We start from the raw sequence: 18,132 nt of genomic DNA, 5'->3' as shown, positions 1-18,132 counted from the left end.
ATTCCTCCTCGAGCAAACCCAATTGCCCCTGCCTCCATTGGGATGAACGAATACCCACGTGCATGCACACGTGTGCACACACACTCACACTCACACACTGCACAAACTCACTCATATAAACAATCACACACTCACAAATACAATAACACACACATACACAAAAGGGAGAATGAGCTTGGTCCATTAGGCAATTTTTTTCTTGAACAAAACATGAGATTTGATTATAAAGAGGGAAGAAAAACAGAAAGTTTTCCTGCAGACCACTTCTTACATGAGCAAAAAAATGATTAAAAGGCTATAAAATAAACCAGAGGATTTAGAAATTTTCATGTTATAAAGGGAGACCAAAATAATAAATCAACTGCTACTCAGTTAAAGGTTTAATGAAACCATTTCAAGTATCTCTCAACCTAAAATTAACTGTGAAGGTTAAACCTGAAAAGAAATCATTAGAAACTAAACCTCTACAATCCTCAAATTTTATGAACTTGCAGAAATCAAAAAAAGGACTTGGAGTTCTGAATACAAGATTTTTGAAGAAATTTCCTCACATTCAGAGTCTGAGTTATACTTTTTTAAATTAAACAACAGAAGCAACTGAATCTTCCAGTATACACAAAGAAATGTATTCAAGAATAATTTAAGTCAAAAGTCAGAAAATTATTTATAAAAGTAGCTCAATAGTAAGAATGTGATTATACCCAAAGTACCAAAAGAACATGCAAATACCATCAAACTAGCAGGACCCAAATCCCATTCTCTCACTTACTAACTAGGTAACCTTGAGTGCAGGCATACCTTGTTTTATTGTGCTTTGCTTTACTGTGCTTCACAGATGTTACATTTTTTACAAATTGTAGTTAAGACTCCCCACCAGCAAAAAGATTATGACACGCTTCACTGCGATAGTCACTTTACTTTATTGCAGTTGTCTCAAACCAAACCTGCAATATCTCCCAGGTATGTCTGTGTGTTGTTTTACCGCCTCTGGTCTCTGAGCCACATATTCCTTAATTATAAAATCTAAGCATCAGCAAGGAAACAGAAGACTTGAACAACAGTGTTAGCCAGCAAGGCTTAACAGTGTTAACCACCCAACAAGAGCAGAATACAAATTCTTCTCAAGTGCACCTGGAACATTCTCCAGGATATATTACATAAATATTAGGCCATGAATCAAGTCCCGATAAATTTAAAAGGACTAAAATCATAAAACATATGTGGACAAAAATTAGAAATAATGGAAATAAATTATGAAAATTCAAAAATGAATGAAAATTAAATGGTGGACCTAAATAGCAAATGGGTCAGGAAAGTTTTCATACTGAAAACTATGAAACACTGCTGAATGAAATTAAAGACTTAAATAAAAAGACATCCCATGTTCATGGATTGGAAGGCTTAATATTGTTAAGATGGGAACAGTCCCCAAACTGATCTACAGATCCAATGTAGTCTTTATCAAATTCCAAATGCCTTTTTTAAAGAAACATATAAACAGATAGAATTACAAGAGACCCTAAACAGCCAAAGCAATCTTGAAAAAGAAGATCAAAGTTAGAGGATTTGCATTTCCCCATTTCAAAACGTACTACATTCATCTAAATAGTATTCTACTGGCCTGAGAACAGACATGTACATTAATGGGATAGAACCGAGAATGACGAATTACACCCACACATTTATGGTCAATTGATTTTTGATAATGGTGTAAAGACCATTCACTGAGGAACTTGGGGGGACGGTTAGGGGTATTTGCCTTCCTCATTTTATATTGTTTTACACTTTTCAGCAAGGTGTTATTACTTTTGTAATTGAAAAATAAACAAAAAACAAAGTATAAAGGAATAATGTAATCGCTTCGATGGGTTTATCTACATGGTGTTCGGCCCAGGAGAAGCTCCAAAGAGGCCTGAGGAATGAAGGAGAGCTTTCCACGTATGGGTCCACCTGCAACAGCAGGGAGGAGAAAGGTCTGGGGCCTAAAGATGCTGTTCGGCCATTACTGTGGCCTGCAGGACCAGAAGAGGAGGAAAAACAGGCCTCACCTGTGAATTCACGCAACCAATGGCACTGCAGAGAAAATAAGAGGGCTTCTGCTAGTCAGAAGGGTTCCTGGGTTAAAAAGTTTGGGGAGCTCTGGTTTGGATGAGGGGGAGCTACTGAAGCTTTCTGGGTGAGAGCTTCAAAAAAATTCTCCAATCTACTCGGTTATTTTCCAACCATAATACACTGTTCTATGCCTCAAATAAACCTATCTCTCAGCAAAAAAACAGACTGGTGACAGGTGGGAGGAAGCCTCTGGAAGACAGAGGGGCAACAAAGCCAGAGGTAAGAAAACAAACAACAAAATAGATGGGTTCAATCATCACACATAGAAGGGGAGGTACCCTGACCAGGACCTGAGACAGACCCAGGACCAAAGAACCGATGGAGCCCACATCCCTTCCTCAGAGGTCCCCAGGGAGCCAGAGGAAGGGACAGAGACAATGAAAGCACACGTAGGAAGGGCGGAACGGAGACACATTTATGAGGACGTAGGAGTCCAGACAAGGGTCTCCTAGGCCCTGCAGGCCGAGAGAAGAGCTCCGAGAAGCAACCTCAGGCTGAATGAACCTTAGAAACATGCAGAGTGAGCCAGGCAGAGCCACCTACAAGGGGCTTCCCAGGCAGAGTGAAGGGCGGGTGGCTGTAGAATGGGGATAAGTGGACATGGTGGGATAGGTGGGGGAGACAAAAAGGGGGGGTCTCCAGGACAAGGGAACAGTTCAGGATGACCTCCCGAGGGGGGTACTTTCACTAACACCAATACGGAGGGACAAGGTGGAAGTCAGAACGTGTGCACCTTATAAAACACCCGTGCGTGTAATTCCATGTGAAAGTCTATCTGCTTTGTTATCATTTATTCCTTTATTATTTATAAACAAAATGAAAAATTCAGATTATTTTATCTCTTATTCACATTTCATTTTAGTAGGAAGAAAACTGTAATAAGCAAAACTGAATAAAAACAGAATTGAAAGCTCTGTAACAGCCTTTCTCTAAGTTCTTTACATGCTAATCCTTATGAATTTCATCTGCCACATAAATTTTACAAAAGAGATTATCCATCTTTCTGAGTTTATAGATGTTCAACCCCAGAGGAAGGAATACAAACATTTAAAGTTCTTGACTAAAGCTTTGGTTCCATCTACCTGTGAAGCTACACTCTCGGGAAAGCCAAGGTGTCTTAACCGCTGAGCAGGGAGGTGGCCATGGGGTCCCCAAGGTGCCTTCAACAAGGTCACAATGCATGAGCCTCACTCACTCCCAGACTGAGTGGCAGAAGGAGGGGTGGCTGAGCTTTGAGGGCCCTGTCACTAGGCAGATTTTCCCCCCAGCTTTACTAAAGCACCTCTGACAAATAAAAATTTAGTATATATTTAGGTTGTACGTGATTTTTAAGGTGCACAAGGTGATTTAATATACATACACGCTGTGAAACGCTTCCCACAACCAAGTAAACTGACACATCTATCACCTAGTAGGCATTTCTGATGTGTGAGGAGAACACTTAAGATCCACTGTCTTAGCAAATTTCAAGTAGATGACAGGGTTATTGTTAACTAGAATCACCACTCTACACATTAGGTCCCAGATCTAGTCTGACAGTTGGTACACTTTGATCAACATCACCCCATTTCCCCCACCCCCTGGCCACCAACAGTCTGCTCTCTGCTTCTATGAATTTGGCTATTTTAGGTTCCGTACGGAAGTGGGATCGTACAATATTTGTCTTCCTGTGTCTGGCTAGTTTCACTCAGCAGAATGCCCTCCAGGTTCATCCATGGTGTTGCAAATGACAGGATTTCCTTATTTTTTATGGCTGAATAATATTCCTGCGTGTGCGTGTGTGACATTCCCCGTATCCATTCATCTGTCCACTGATACTTAGGTTGCTTCCATAGCTTGCCTATTGTGAATTACACGGCAATGAACATGGAAGTGCTGGTATCTTTTTGAGATACTGATGTCATTTCCTTTGTGTATATGCCCAGAAGAGGGATCACTGGATCATGCGGTAGTTCTGTCTTTAACTACTTAAGGAACCTCGAAACGATTTTCCAGATGGTTGCACCAATTTACATTCCCTCCACCAGCGCATCAGGGTTCCTTTTTCTCCAAATCTTTGCCAACATTTAGTATCTCTTGTCTTATTGATGACAGGCACGCTGACAGGTGTGCGGTGACAATCTCATGGTAGTATTGATTGTCGGTTCCCTAATGACTAGTGATAGTAGCCACCCTTTTATGTACCTGTGGGCCATTGGGCATCTTCTTTGGAAAAACGTCTATTCAGGTCTTTTGCCCATTTTTTAATCAGGTTATTTGGTAGATTCTTAGTGCCCAGCATAGACCTTTGCCTCGCCCCTTCTCAAAGCAAAGAGAATATCAAGTGTGAATGATGAGCTGAGATGTGATTCTGTGTGATTCCTGCCTTACTCCTGCTTTCTCCAAGTGCGGAGAGGACAGCTGTGTTTACAGGCCTGGGACGGGGCTGAGGAAGGCCACGGGCACGTCACTAGTACTAGATGATGGTGACCCCAATGCAAACACATGGTCCTCCTTTCTACCTCAAGGTGCTAGATGCTCTCAGTTGTCACCTTCTGCCACTAACAGTAACCAGCAGAGCTTCTCCTGATTTCTCCGCACTTTGACGCTCTGTCAGCTCCACCTCTCTGAGCACCCTGGAACTGGCCAGAGGGCGAAGTTCACCAAAGCACCTTCGGTCTGAAGTCTCTCCTTGTTGACAGACAGATCACCGATAAGCAGGTCTGTTTAGAAACGCATCTGAATATTCCCAGCAAGAGCAACTGCATTATTAGTGTGACTACCGAACCCTACGACGGGACCCTCACTGCCACAGATGACGCTGGTGCAGGGGAGACTGGCCGTTGTCTCTCACCATGTAAAAATAGTCATGTGGGGGGGGGAGCTCTCTCCTAACTGTCGTTTGCAGCTGCTCCTCTGGTACCATATATTCTCTTTGTCTTTGGGGACCTAATTACAGCGCCTGGATGCTTTCTCTAATCCATCCACCTGCTGCAACTGACACCGTTCAGTGGGGGATGTCCGGACACTGCAGGTAAGAAGTACCTCCCTTGGCACGTGGACCGAACATGGAGGATTCTGTGCAAATCAAAGCTTCCTGCAACTGAATCCTTGTTCCAAGTGTACATGACCAGCTCAGAATTCGGCTTTTAAGATGACATATACTCATTTATTTATCACGTATGTGACGACAACGGCTTCCCTTTATGGTCCTCTCTGTGCCAGGTGTCATTCTAGGGGCTACAGGTATGTTCTTGACTCAATCCTCACAGCCCCCGGGGGACAGGGATATGTTTTCCCTTTTTTCAGATAAGCAAAGTGAGGCTTAGAGAAATCCTATAATTTCAGGTAATGTAATGTAGCTGGTAGGAGCTAGAGCTGGGTTACACTGACACTTCTCTGATGACAAGCTCAGGTTTCTATAGTGTTAGGTGGGGCCACCTTCATCCATCCATCCATCCACCCGCCCATCCACCCACCCACCCACGAGGCACTGGGGAAATCCCTACAGGAGCCAAGTATAGGGAATTCAAAGAATCTTATTTGAGCAGATCTACAATTAGACACTTACGGTGATTTCCGGGTTGGAAATTTGCATTTTCTAGGTTTCTGTGCCCACTGGACAGAAACCCAGAATCAAAGGAATTGAGAGCAAATGAACCTCATCATCACGGACACGCACATTCGTGACCGTGGTCCTCACCCAGCCCCCGGCCCCCTTACCATCTCCCGTTTTGCTGGGGTTGGAGGGTTCTGGAATACTCAGAGGCCTCAGGGGGATGATGATCTCATCAATATTCACTCCTTCTTCCCTGTGCTTCTCAGAAACGTGGGAGAGGAGTTCCGACTGATTTGGTGAGAAAAGGTTACAGCATTTACACATGAAGATGGCCGTGTTTTCTGTAAGGGAAAAAAACATATATATATATAAGTTATTTCATCTTCACAGGAACAATTACTTCCAACTGCCTAAGAAAAGCATTGAACGCTGCCCCTTTGAGCAATCTCCGGCCTCCGACAAGTTATGTCCCCCTCGTGGATACCTGCACAGCTGGGCTGCTCACTTCTAACTTCCGGTGGCCCGGCTCCCAGAAAATTCTTTCTTCAGTATTCAAATCCTCAGTCCTCTGGACAGGGGCTAATATGAACCTCCCTGTTCCCCAAATCTACTCCACAGCCTACATTCCAGCATCAACCAGCAAAGTAAAAAACGAACATGGAACTTGAAAAATTATATGTAACCCTTCGATGAATGAACTTTACCCATGGCAATGAAGTATTCTAGCTAGACTCTTAAATCAGGTGCAAGGAAGAATTGATCAAAATAGCATTTCTCAAGAGCCAAGACCCCTTTCACTGGCTGGCGCTGGAACTACGAACACGAAAGAAGGAAATATGTTGTGCTTTTAAGCCACTTAATTCCTATTTAAAGCATGATCACCATTCACAAATATTTACTGACAGTCTATTATGTTCCTCCCGCTGTACCTGGCAGGAAGACACCATGGATAAAAACTGATGTTTGAGTCTGATAAAATAATTATAGGCACATAGAAACGTATTAAATTTAGGCCCCAACAATAATTAAAAGCTAGATTTTTTTTTTCTTTTCACATTTATACTAAAAGGAAGAATTGGTATGATGGAAAGGACAGTGGCTTTGAAGCAGACAAACCCAGGTTGAATTTCCGACCCCAGCCCCTAATGCTGTAATGCTGGGTGAGCCTGGACAAGCAGAGCTAGTCTCTGGGTGTGGCAGTTTGAATAAGAAGTGTCCCCGCAGTGGGAACCCAGTAGGCGCTCACTCAGGAAACCACAATCCTGAGTTACCCCGAAGCTGCACCCACACTGCCTGGTTCCCTTGGACGCTCACCATCACTGGCTCACGGAGACTCTGAAAGCCACACAGCTGTCACACAAGGTCTCTAGGCCACTGACTCTCTGTCAATGGTGAAGAAAGACGCCGTACGTAGCTTCTCCTCTCCCCACACCCCAGCCTCACTTACAGCTGCTGACCTGGCTTCCTCGTTCACATGAAGCAGCCAGAAGACAGCCTCTACCAGCTTCCTCCACCACTCCTGCTGACCCGCGCACATCTGCACCCATCCACCCAGCCTCGCGCCTGTTGGCATGAGGGTTGGCACAAGCAGCGGCACAGAGCTGTGGTCAGTGGGGAGGTCCACCCTGGTGTTCTTATCACTGACATTGCCTGCCACTGGTGGCTCGTGGAGAAAAACGGCAGGACCACATTTAACCATTGCTACCGCCTTTAAATTCTCTGAAGACAACGCACCCTCAGTGCCTGCCCCTGGGAAGACTGCTTCCGCTGCCCTGACCCTAGAAGGCAGCGGGCATCACTGGACAGAGGGTATCACCATGACCTGTGGGCACTGAACCCCAATCCTGACCACCCACTCAACACTGTTCCGGTGACATCTGCTTTTTTTTCCAGATCACCAGTGTTCCCCTCTCTGTGCTCCCTGCATGCTCTATTTCTCCCATCTTAAAACAAAAATCTCTCTTGATCTCAATTCCCCACTACGTAATGTCTCTCCTTCTCTTTACAGCAAAACTCCCCTACCAGCAAGAGGAGACGAGAAAGGCAGTAGGGCATGCCATTGCTAGAGTGAGAGCAGAACCCCGCCAGTCACTGGGGTCACAGAAAAGAGACCCTCTCTGGATTCAAAGAAAGGGTTTCTCCATGAACAATCGGGCAGCGTGATGGCCTAAGAGAATTCTTTCCTACCAAACAACACATAAAATAGGAATTGGACAAAGCAGAATAGACGTTCATCGATGAACGTCTCTCATGAACACTGTCAATTGATTTCCCCCCCAAGAAATGCTTTATTCCTAAGGAACCCAAACTGCTTCCCAAAGAAGTGACTGCAGAAAGATTTGTTCTTTATATGAGGACGTGTTGCGTTCACTGTGCTTCCTGCTGATCCTACCATGATTCTGTCATTCAGGCAAAAACAGGTTTTTAATCCTCATTCTACAGGTGAGGAAACTGAGATTAAGGGAGGAGAAGCAGCTTGCCTGAGTTATATGTAGCTGGCAGGAAGCAGAGACCAGACTCCGCTACCTGCTCACGAGATGAGTTATTGGGCTACAGACCAGGAGCCGAGTTCCACTGTGTTAAAGCGAAAATAATTTTGCAACCATATCTGAAATGAAAATCATTACAAAGAAGAGCAGAACCCCCAAATCACTTATCATTTTGCTTTGTTCGCGGCAGTGTCTACTGAGCAGCGGCCATGGGGGGTGGGGGCTCCCACTGCAGGTACCGGGGACACAGAGATGAATCAGGAATAAGGAGGCCGTGCCTCAGAGGCCATCGGTTCATCAGGGAGGCAGACACGTCTCAGAACGACCGCATCTTAGGCTTTTACTGACACTGTTTCCCAATGCACGGGCAAGTATTCTTGATTCCTGTTGTGCTTTCAGAAGACAGGGGGTTCCGTGACATTTAACAGAGCAGAACTTCTGGGGACCAGAGTTACTGCAGGAGGTCTTTCAGTTCACAGACACACCAAGCATTCTCTGGAGACTGGAAAATTAAAACTGCTTTTGCAGCTATGTGGACAAAGTGTCAGAGACCGCTGTGAGCAAACGACTGCCCAGTTATTCCATACAACCCAGAGACTGAGCAGCCCAAGGTAGCGCCAGGCTCTGACCATCTGCTATCAATTAGCACATGTTTCCCACGTGTCCGCCGAGTGCCCAGTTCTGTAGGTGTGGAGACTGGATCTGGATTTCCCCAAGTGCAGGCAGAGACAAGCCCACATGACTTAGGACGACTGTCACATAAGAGGGCTCAGCCGTGCAATACAGGCTGTGACACGGGGCCGGCACCTGTACGGAAATCATAAAAACCACCAGGGGGGCCAGCCGGGTGGCTCAGGTGGTTGGAGCACCGCACTCCTACGCCAAGGTCGCTGGTTTGAGTCCCACAGGGGCCAATGAGCTATGCCCTCTACAGCTAAGATTGTGAACAACAGCTCTCCCTGGAGCTGGGCTGCTGCAGGCTGCCGTGGGCTGCCATGAGCGGCCGGCGACCAGCAAGAGCTGCCATGAGCTGCTGTGAGCAGTCAACGGACGACTGGGGACTGAAAGCCTCAGCCGGGGGAGCACAAGGCTCATCACACCAGCCTGGGCCAGGGAGCTGTGTCCTACACAACTAGATTGAGAAACAACGGCTTGAACCAGAGTAGGGGGCGGTGGGAGGAGGCAGAGGAAGGGGGGGAAAAAACAAAAACCACCAGGGCCTCGTTTGCAGGACGGCACATGCTGTAGGAGGGCGAAGAAGGTCACTGAGGAGACAGACAAGTGTTTCCCAACTGTCCGCAGCTCTGAGCTGACAGAGCAGGGTCTTAGTTAATCGTCCTCAGAGGCCTGCTGGAAGGTGTCCACAGAGCCTGGCTCATTGCCCCAGCCCCACACCACTTGCTTCTGCGACCTGGACGTCACGAAGGTTCTGGCCACCAGCTAAGGGGACAAGAGCCTCAAAGACGCTCACTCGTAATTTCTGACCGGCGGTTCTACTTCCCAAGATCTCGCCTTCCTAACTGTCCGACTATGCACAGAGATCCTCAACACGGCGGTCTTTGGGACAGCAAGCTCCAGAAACCACAGCCACGGCCGGCACTGGACAAATCGTGACACATCCCCACAAAGAAACTCGGTACAGGCACTGAAAATCATACTTCCAAAGAATCTTGAATGGCATGAGAAAATGTGCATACGAACCGTAAATGCTAAAGAGCAGGACCCACGAATATTCAGTGTGTCCTTAATTTTGTGACTCATGGATAAACATTACTTATGAATGGATGGATAGAAGAATACCCAGCCAGGCTGAAAGGAAATACACCAAAATCCTAACTGTTGAACTCTTTTTTTTAATCACTTATGTATTTTCTACAATGAGCCTATATAAGTTTCAAACATTGAAAAATGGCCAGACCTTCTAAAAAGCAAGGTAATGGACAAATGCAGCAGTGAGGACACAGTCCCGAGTGATGAGCTCGGAGCTGCTCGGGCAAGGCTAGCGTCGTGTCCAAGGCCAACTCCCCCAGCCAGCACAGGACTGTTTAAGTACTGCGTGAGCCAAACATATGCTGCAAATTGTGAATACTGCAGGTAGAAGGAAGGCAGAGCAATCCTTGACTGAAGGGCTTGGAGGGCTTCTGGGCGGAGGCACTTGACCGTTCAAGTGAAAGGCAGCTGGGAGCTGGTCAAGAGGTCCTGGGAAGGTCACTCGGACTGCAGGGTATACCAGACATGGGCTCACGGCCACCCGCCACAGCATGAGCTCTCGCGGTGCCCTTCCCCCAGCCAGACAGGGCTCATTCCCCCAGTTCTGCAGGTGCAGGCCTGAAGGTCAGAGGCTGACCTCCTCTCAGCCACACGCGTGGCCAGCAACGTGCACACTCAAGGTGGAACCCAGCTTCACCTGAGCCAGGCCTGGGGTCTCCGCACTGTCACGTGGCCTTTCCAGGGTCAGCACTGGTTGGGAGTACAGCCACACAACAGCCAATAGGACCACAGACCTCCCCCGAGCAGGGCTACCAATGATGCAATCCCGTATTTAAGAGCAGCCTGTTCCAGAAGGCCGGGAAGAGTACACAGTGTTCCCTCTTGGACATAAGCTGTGAATGCCCCCGGGACTGGTGAGGAGGGAAACGGTCAGTGCTCTCCAGAGATGTCCGTAAAGCAGCGTATAAACAGCACAATGTCAACACACGCAAGGAAGTGTGGACTCAGAGTACACTTCCCAAGTGCTAAGAATTGTTACTCTGCCAAAATAACAACAAAGGAGCTATTTTCGTTGTTTGTAGTGGACTGATATGAAGAAATGTACCGTATACTCTGAAATAGAATCATAATTATGTTGTCATCTCATCGCGACGAAGATGCTATAATTTGGATGCCTTTTTAGGTCCAATTATTGTGCCCTCGTCCTTAACAAAAGGATTCAAAGGGAAAAGGACGCATTCAGCACAAGAGCAATCACAGAAGTTTGGGGTTTGAGCATTCGCTCTCTAATTATCGGCCAGATTTTAACCAGCTACTCTGTACTATTAAAGAGGAAAATCTTAAAATAACTGCATAAACAAGTCCTCGTTTCTGAACTCTGATTCGCAAGCACTCCTGGCCAGGAGCAGCCAGGTCCTGTCTGTGCTCTCTGACCCCACTCCTTCCAGAAGAAGGTCATGAACCGGAATGGCTCAGAGGTGCCAGGAGGTCATTTGGGACCCTTCAACTCTGGGCCGGGTCCCTGGAGGCTGACAGGTCCCATGCTGTCCTTTGGGCACACGCAGCACACGCCAGCAGGAACAGGCCTGCTCCTGGGGACCCCTGCCCAGATCTCAGGACAGAGTGGCGACGCGGGTCCTGAGGGGCTGGCTGTGTACCCCACACCTCTGTCCAGCACCTTCACACCTTCTATACTCACTACCTGCAGCCAGAAGCCCCACCCGGCCCCACGCCATCTACCCGCTGGCGCTGCTCGGGACACAGTGGGCACTCAGTAAATGTCAGACGAACCGATGGTTACCAATATGCTAACCATTTATCAATAACCGCGAGAAGACAAACTGCTACATTCCTAGCCTATTAAATTACTTTATTTAAAAGCCACAGCTTTAAAAAATCTCTCCCTTTCTCTCTTTGATTAGTATGAGACATCCCCTCCGCTCTGTAACTATCTTTTACATGGATTGATTAACTTTAAAGAGAGTTCAACAGCCAAAGCTCAGACCCTGTTAAATTACCTACTTTATGACAAGAGTGGGGTGGTGAATGCTCTCCGAGCTGTTTTTGTTTTCTTGTTTCTCTTGTCCTGAAATTATTAAATTCATGAGAGCTGGCAGCTTCCCAACAGAAGTGGAAATGTTTTAACAACATAGAGCCAGACTGTTGTCACATGGAACCTAACGAGTAGAGTCCCACATTGTGCGGCTTAGGACAATTTAAAATACCCTTGTCCTTTATCTCCAGGAAATGAGGCTTGGGTTCGGCCAAAATGTTTTTCTTCCATTTAGTTTATTTTACAGAACTGTTAACCAGCTGTGGATACGCCTTACATAACACCATCGTCACCACCATCACCATCCATCATCACACGTACCGAGAACTTGCTGGCAACAAACTAAGGGATCAAAGGGGAAGAAGTGAAAGAGAAGGAAGCTTAAATCAATTAAACCGCCCATGAGCTAGCACACGAAGCAAGGCTCACGCTAAGCGTATTTAATCTTCACAACAATCCCATGAAATAAAATAGGTTTCATGATTTTATTTCCTCAGATCTAACACAACATCTATCTTAAGAGGCACGGGTATACATACCACATACGCTGATTTACATACCACTGAAAAAGAGAAAAACACTGCCGAACAAATGAAGGTGCGCTGGTTTCTTAGCATGTCGACTAAAAGATGCCTCCTGATTTTAGAGATGTTAAAAGGTGAGTCTTTGAATCAATGAAATTCAGTAATATTTCCAGATTTCGAAGGAGGTGCTGCATGGTCTCAGGGCCAGAGAGGCTGGACGTGAACTCGGGAAAGCCTGACGTCCACCCCCAGCTCTATCCCTATAAGGCCCAGTTTCCCCACTGGGCACCCCCCACACTCAGGCTGGAAGCCCCGTGTTTGGGCCTACGTCTGGTACAGTACTTCACAGCCTGGTTTCAAGAGAGGGAAGAAGACAAACGTTTCTGGGGACCTCGCCCTTTCACACTCCTTACCAGGTTTAATCCTAACAGCAGGACCAGTGCTAGCCCAAAATCGTCCCTGTGAGAAATGAAAAATTGCACCCCTTCCTTAAGACACTAGCTCCCCCTGTCAGAAAGTGGTCATAATAAACGGATTTTGTTGAAATAAAGACATTCTACTACCATTCTCAGAAAACTGTCATAATGAATATATAAATCTAGGCTGTGAAATGAGTCCCCTTAGATGAGACGCTCTTGTGCAGTGTGCAACCTGCACAGCTGTACACAGTGGCCCTGCTAATAAGTCAGCCATGAAGATATTATTGCCCCATGTTATAGTCAAGAAAGCTATAACTTGCCTAAAAAGATCAGATTCAGGCCTCTATGATTCCAAATCTACTTGGTCAACTTACAAGGAGCTTAAAAATTAGGTGGGAAAGCAAGCTGTGCCTGCGTGTGTGTGTGTGTGTGTGTGTGTGTGTGTGTGTGTGTGTGTACATGTGGGTCTAGATAAGAATATACCAACCACACGCTTGCCACAGGAGAGCATGTAGGGAACGCACAAGTCCCTGTGGCTGAGGCACCTGGAATGGCTTCTCAGCGGAGGGGAATCTGAAATGGTCCAGGAGCTGGCAAGATGGCTGGAGGCAGTGCAGATAAGAAGACAGCGCCTCCAGGCAGGGAGCAGAAGCCAATTAGCCAGTGGAGGCAGAACACAGGACGGCCTTGACCCTGAAGAGTCCTGGGTGCAGAGAGGGGAGGACAAATTCAAGGTAGGGCCGGCAAACTGAGGTGCCTCTGGGAGCAGGCAGCAGCCAAAGCCGGTCACAGCAGCCCCTGGTCCTGGGAGACCCAACGAGGGAGGATGCGGGCACCAGGCTTCCCCAACAGGACACCCATCCTGGAGCGGCCAGGGCAAGGCACGTGGGGAGCCTGCCGCCCCCCGGGGAGGGGCAGCTGCCTCCCAGGTCCAGCCAAATGGGCTGAAAGGCTGAATCTAGGTTTGGAATTTCCTCATATTTAAACACTGGCAACTAAATGAGATTTTCTCATGGCTGATTGAGGTTGTTGGGTATTTTCTCTTTGAGGCTGACTGGCAGACCAGGATGCGGTGGGCACATTATATCTTCTGCCCCTGGGCATACTCTCTCAGGACACTTAGGTTGATAAACAAGCGCATAGTATTCAGAGCGGGGGAAGAAAAGAAAAGGAGGGAGGGAGAGAAGAAAGGACTGAGGGAAAAGAAGGAAGGGAGGGAAAGAGAAGATGGGTTTAACCAGTAGCAAGATAGATTTAGATTGAATCACGGGGAAAAGGCATTCTTGACACACGAGATGGCACTGCAGTGATACTTGGTGGGTGTGTGCAGCGCAGCCCGAGGTGCGGGATTCCAGAGCCATGAATGGGGATGCGTGCAATTCCAATGTGTGGCCCCATGAGCAGTAACCAGGCACAGAGGGCTGTGGGCCAGGAGGCTGGGCAGGCACAGGCACGGAGCGCCCAGAGCTCAGGTTCTGGGAGGGTTCCCACAGGTCGGCCATGGCAAGGAGAGGCATCAAGTCTTCGTGGCTCAAAGTGGCACCCCAACCTCCCCTGCCCACCCCAGCTGCAGAGTGAAATGTACACGGCCTCTGTCCACACGGACCTGCACATTTGGGATCACACTGGAGCCTCTGCTGTCCTGTGAAGTAGCAATACGTGGTACCATGATCACCACCACCATCATCCCTATGTGTGTTACGGAGGAGAAAGCTGAGGCTCAGAGAAGGTAGTGAGCTCCCAGGAACCCCCCCCCACACACACACACACACACCGCATCAGACAAATAACAAAGTCAAAACTTGACCAAGACTTTCCAAGTCTGCCCACCCACCTGGCAGCCAGCACGGTGCAGGAAGACAATGTGTTCTTTCCTGTCATATGACACTGGGTCCCTGTGAGGAAAGCAAGCCTTGGTCCCCAACCCATAGCGAGTGTTGTGGTTAGAGAGACATCTCAAACAATTAATTATAAGTAAAGAAGAACAGATACAGAGAGCTCCTTTCTATCTGCTAGATAAGATGCGGCTCAAATAGTTGAATAAAGCCAATTAGATCTTCAAAAAACATAAAAAAAGACGATGACTAGAAACACCAAAAGGAGGACTTTGTTCTCTGTGTGTGTGTTTGTTATAATTTACTACAAGGGGAGTAAATTTCATTTCAGGGGAGCGCTGAGCTGGAAAATGTGAGTGCCAGATGTGGGTGCTGCCAATCACCGTGACCACACACTTAATAAGCATGCCCGCTGCACAGCGTGACGAAAAGTCCAGAACTAGGGAACAGAGGACCACCACATACAGAGCAGATGGGTTTTTTTTAGCAAAAAACAAAAACAAGGGTTGTCAGCAACACACACACCTAAAGCCCAGAGCCCTCATTCACTGAAGGGCGGGTACCATACACGTGCCAGCAACACCCTCTGGTGGCCCGTGCGGGCACTGCACCCTCCCTTCACAGGACGAGCATTTCGGAGCCTGAGACCCGCATCAGGAAAGGATGGGCACCCTTCACTGCTGCCTAACTCTTCACAGGAGGCGTGATTTGCCTGCCAAACACTTAACCTTCACACTCATCCAGAGGGAGAGACTACTCTCCCCATCTAAGGTGCGTAACCTGGGCCTAGGGAGGGGGCTGCAAACTCACACAGCACGTGGCACAGAGGAGCACAGCCCAGGCCCAGCACCCCTTCTAAACGAGGTGTCACCACTTGGCCTTGACGCTCCCCGAGCAGGGGCTGCATCTGTCCTGGCAGCCCCGCCCCGGCCAAGCCAGCAGGTGAACCAGACCCCCCTCCGACCACGGATTCCTGTCCTCATCACAATCAGACACTGCTTGGCCAATTCTCAATCCGCATACAAGTGCTTTTCAAGTCCCATGGTGCTTTTCCATCTACACCCATGCTTCCGTGTATCTGAATCGATGCTGAGGAAGCCAGACGGAGGGCAGGACGCGCTTCCATTTGCATTCAGTAAAAAGGCATGACTTCTCTGTCCTGTTTGAGCTGGGACACGGTTACCCTTGGGTAGGGGGCGGGGGCTGGGGGCTTTGGGGGGGTGAGTTCTGGCTGCTCACCTAGCGAATTCAGTTTGTGAACATGCATGGGGCTGCCCATCTACTCTATACACACACTTAGGTATGTTACATATTAATTTTTTAAATGGGAATAGTGGATTTTTAAGTAAAAGATATTGGGGGAAAAAAGTTGATTCGGATTCCCAAGTGATTCTCTTCGCTTAAAACAACATCGGGGGTGAGAGGGAAGGGCAGCCGTGAAATGAAGCCCAGACCTGACCACCTTTGCCCCAGTAGCTGTGTGACCGGCATGTGCACGTGGCCTTGGAGCTTCCGTTTCCTGGTCCGGGAGGGCTGTGGGAGTGCCAGAGGACCAGGGATGCCACGCGCCCAGCCCTGCGACCGGCACCTCCAGGCACCGTCCTCATGAAGCAGCACAAGGGCCCCCGAGGCGGGGCCCATCTCCCAGCCCGGCTGGCTCCACGCCTCCGATGGCAGGTCCTGAGTCAGTCTCTCCACCTCACCGGGCCTGTGTTCTCACCTGAAAGATGAGGGGTTCCAGCTAGAAATGGCCTTCGACTGTTTTATAGTGGAATCTGGTCTTCAAGCTTCGTTCAGAGGCTGATGTATAGAAAGACGGACAGCAACAGGATGGGCGGGCAGCCCCACCCATCTCCCGCCTCTCCTCTGGCCTGGAGGACCCCCCCACAAGCGCCTGCCCTCCGCCTCCCATCCCTCCACCTACCAATAATCCCCCCAGCTGCCCTCCCAGCCCTGAGGCTCACGGGGGAGAAGTTCCAATCCATGCCCACCCTAGTCTGTGATATCACCATCATGCATCTCATCAATCGCCGACCGCTCACAAAGTTACCATTTTTATTAAATACAAGGGAGAAATCCCACGGGTGTTCCTCTGCTGAAACTGGATTAGCAAAACAACATGAGAAATGCTGAGCGTCAGCCATAGTTAAGGCCCGGCCGACAGCTGCTGTATAATTTTACGCATACATGTTTCCTCCATGTTGAAACTTCACATAATTTTTTTTTAAAGTTATTTTTAAGCACTCTCCAAGTGAGAGCCCCGGGCAGGGGAGAAGATTCACAATTAACATCACAGCCGAAGAAGGGCCCTCTCCCCAGGAAAGCACCACCCATAAGTTTATGTAAATAGAAAAAGCCACTGGGGTCTCTAAGTGTCCCAGGCAGGTGTGTGGGAGTCCCCTGTGCAGATCTCTGACCTCACAGCTCCCCAAGTTACCGAGGTGGCCCCAGAACTTGCATGCCATGCATCTAAAGTGATCCGGTCTCTGGGATCATTTCCCTGTGAAAAACGAAATGTGCAAAACCCTCTCGCATTTTACAGTGGATCTGAGGGGACAGCAGCACCCACAGCCACCACCGCCACCAGGTCTGTGAGTTTCCAGTTTTGTTGTTGTGGTTTATTTTGGTTCCTTTGTGTGGCTGACCCATCTTTCTTCTTACGTCTGAAGGTAAACAATTAGAAACCTTAGAACCTGTCAACCAGAGCCCCTGCCCACAGTGTTACGGGAGGCAGAAATGTCTACGTGTCTACATTTTCACTTATTACTGTCGCAGGCTTAGACGTGGGCTGTCTGCTCTGGGCTCCTGGTCCTAATCAAAGGAGATAAAATAAAATAACAGCCTGTGCGGCACCGAAGGCAGATGTGGGAAACGTGCAAATTCAACATCAAATTTTCAATGTCCACTTTATTTATCGTGAAAGGCTGAGACCAGCCTCAGTTACAAAGTGTTCTGAACTTGAAAATGAATTCTAGAAGAAAGACCTGCCCTTTAATATGCAAACACACCTAAGGTCCTTTCACATTCCAGAAGAGATATTTACATTTAAGCAGGAAGAGCCACTGGGAAAGGAGGAATTGTCCAAGCCCCACTGACCCCCTGCCTCCCAAAATGATCAGATCCATTGTTCCTGGTAACTCGGATATGAAATAAGCATTAGGTTTATCCTCCAAATACCTGCACTATCCTGATTTTATTAGGGAGAAAAAGTAATTTTTAACGTACATTTATTAATCTCATAAGTCCACATTTAATGAACGTCTAATACACACCGAATCCCATGCTAGGCACACTCAGAAATGAGAAAGGCACAGACCCTCCCTCAAGAATCACAAATATTCCATTTTGTTCCTGAGAATAATTTAAAGTGTGCTTCGATTTGTGGCCTAATTGCACAGACTCTTGCCTTAAAAGGCACGGAGAGATACCGAGTCCAGCCGCCCCCCCCCACC

General features: G+C 47.8%; 1 protein-coding gene across 4 annotated transcripts in view; it reads right to left on the bottom strand.

Moving 5' to 3' along the window:
* ZFAT (zinc finger and AT-hook domain containing) overlaps window positions 1-18,132 on the bottom strand; it is a 143,324-nt gene that overhangs the window by 114,774 nt on the left and 10,418 nt on the right. For 2 of the 4 annotated variants that reach the window (XM_081069895.1, XM_081069898.1), the window contains exons 1-2: window positions 16,135-16,394; window positions 5,815-5,991 (exon numbers count right to left, since the gene is read on the bottom strand). In XM_081069895.1, coding sequence (XP_080926021.1) covers window positions 5,815-5,991; window positions 16,135-16,321 — 364 coding nt within the window. In that variant the 5' untranslated portion in view covers window positions 16,322-16,394. Of the gene's footprint in view, window positions 1-5,814; window positions 5,992-10,546; window positions 10,747-16,134; window positions 16,395-18,132 lie in introns of those variants that run through there. The other 2 variants (XM_081069897.1, XM_081069896.1) reach the window with 2 other exon arrangements.

Source organism: Rhinolophus hipposideros (assembly GCF_964194185.1).
Source record: "Rhinolophus hipposideros genome assembly, chromosome: 13".
In the NCBI taxonomy this organism is placed as follows: domain Eukaryota; kingdom Metazoa; phylum Chordata; class Mammalia; order Chiroptera; family Rhinolophidae; genus Rhinolophus; species Rhinolophus hipposideros.
Note: the sequence above shows the minus strand (reverse complement) of the source record. Positions and strands in the feature narration are given on the sequence as shown.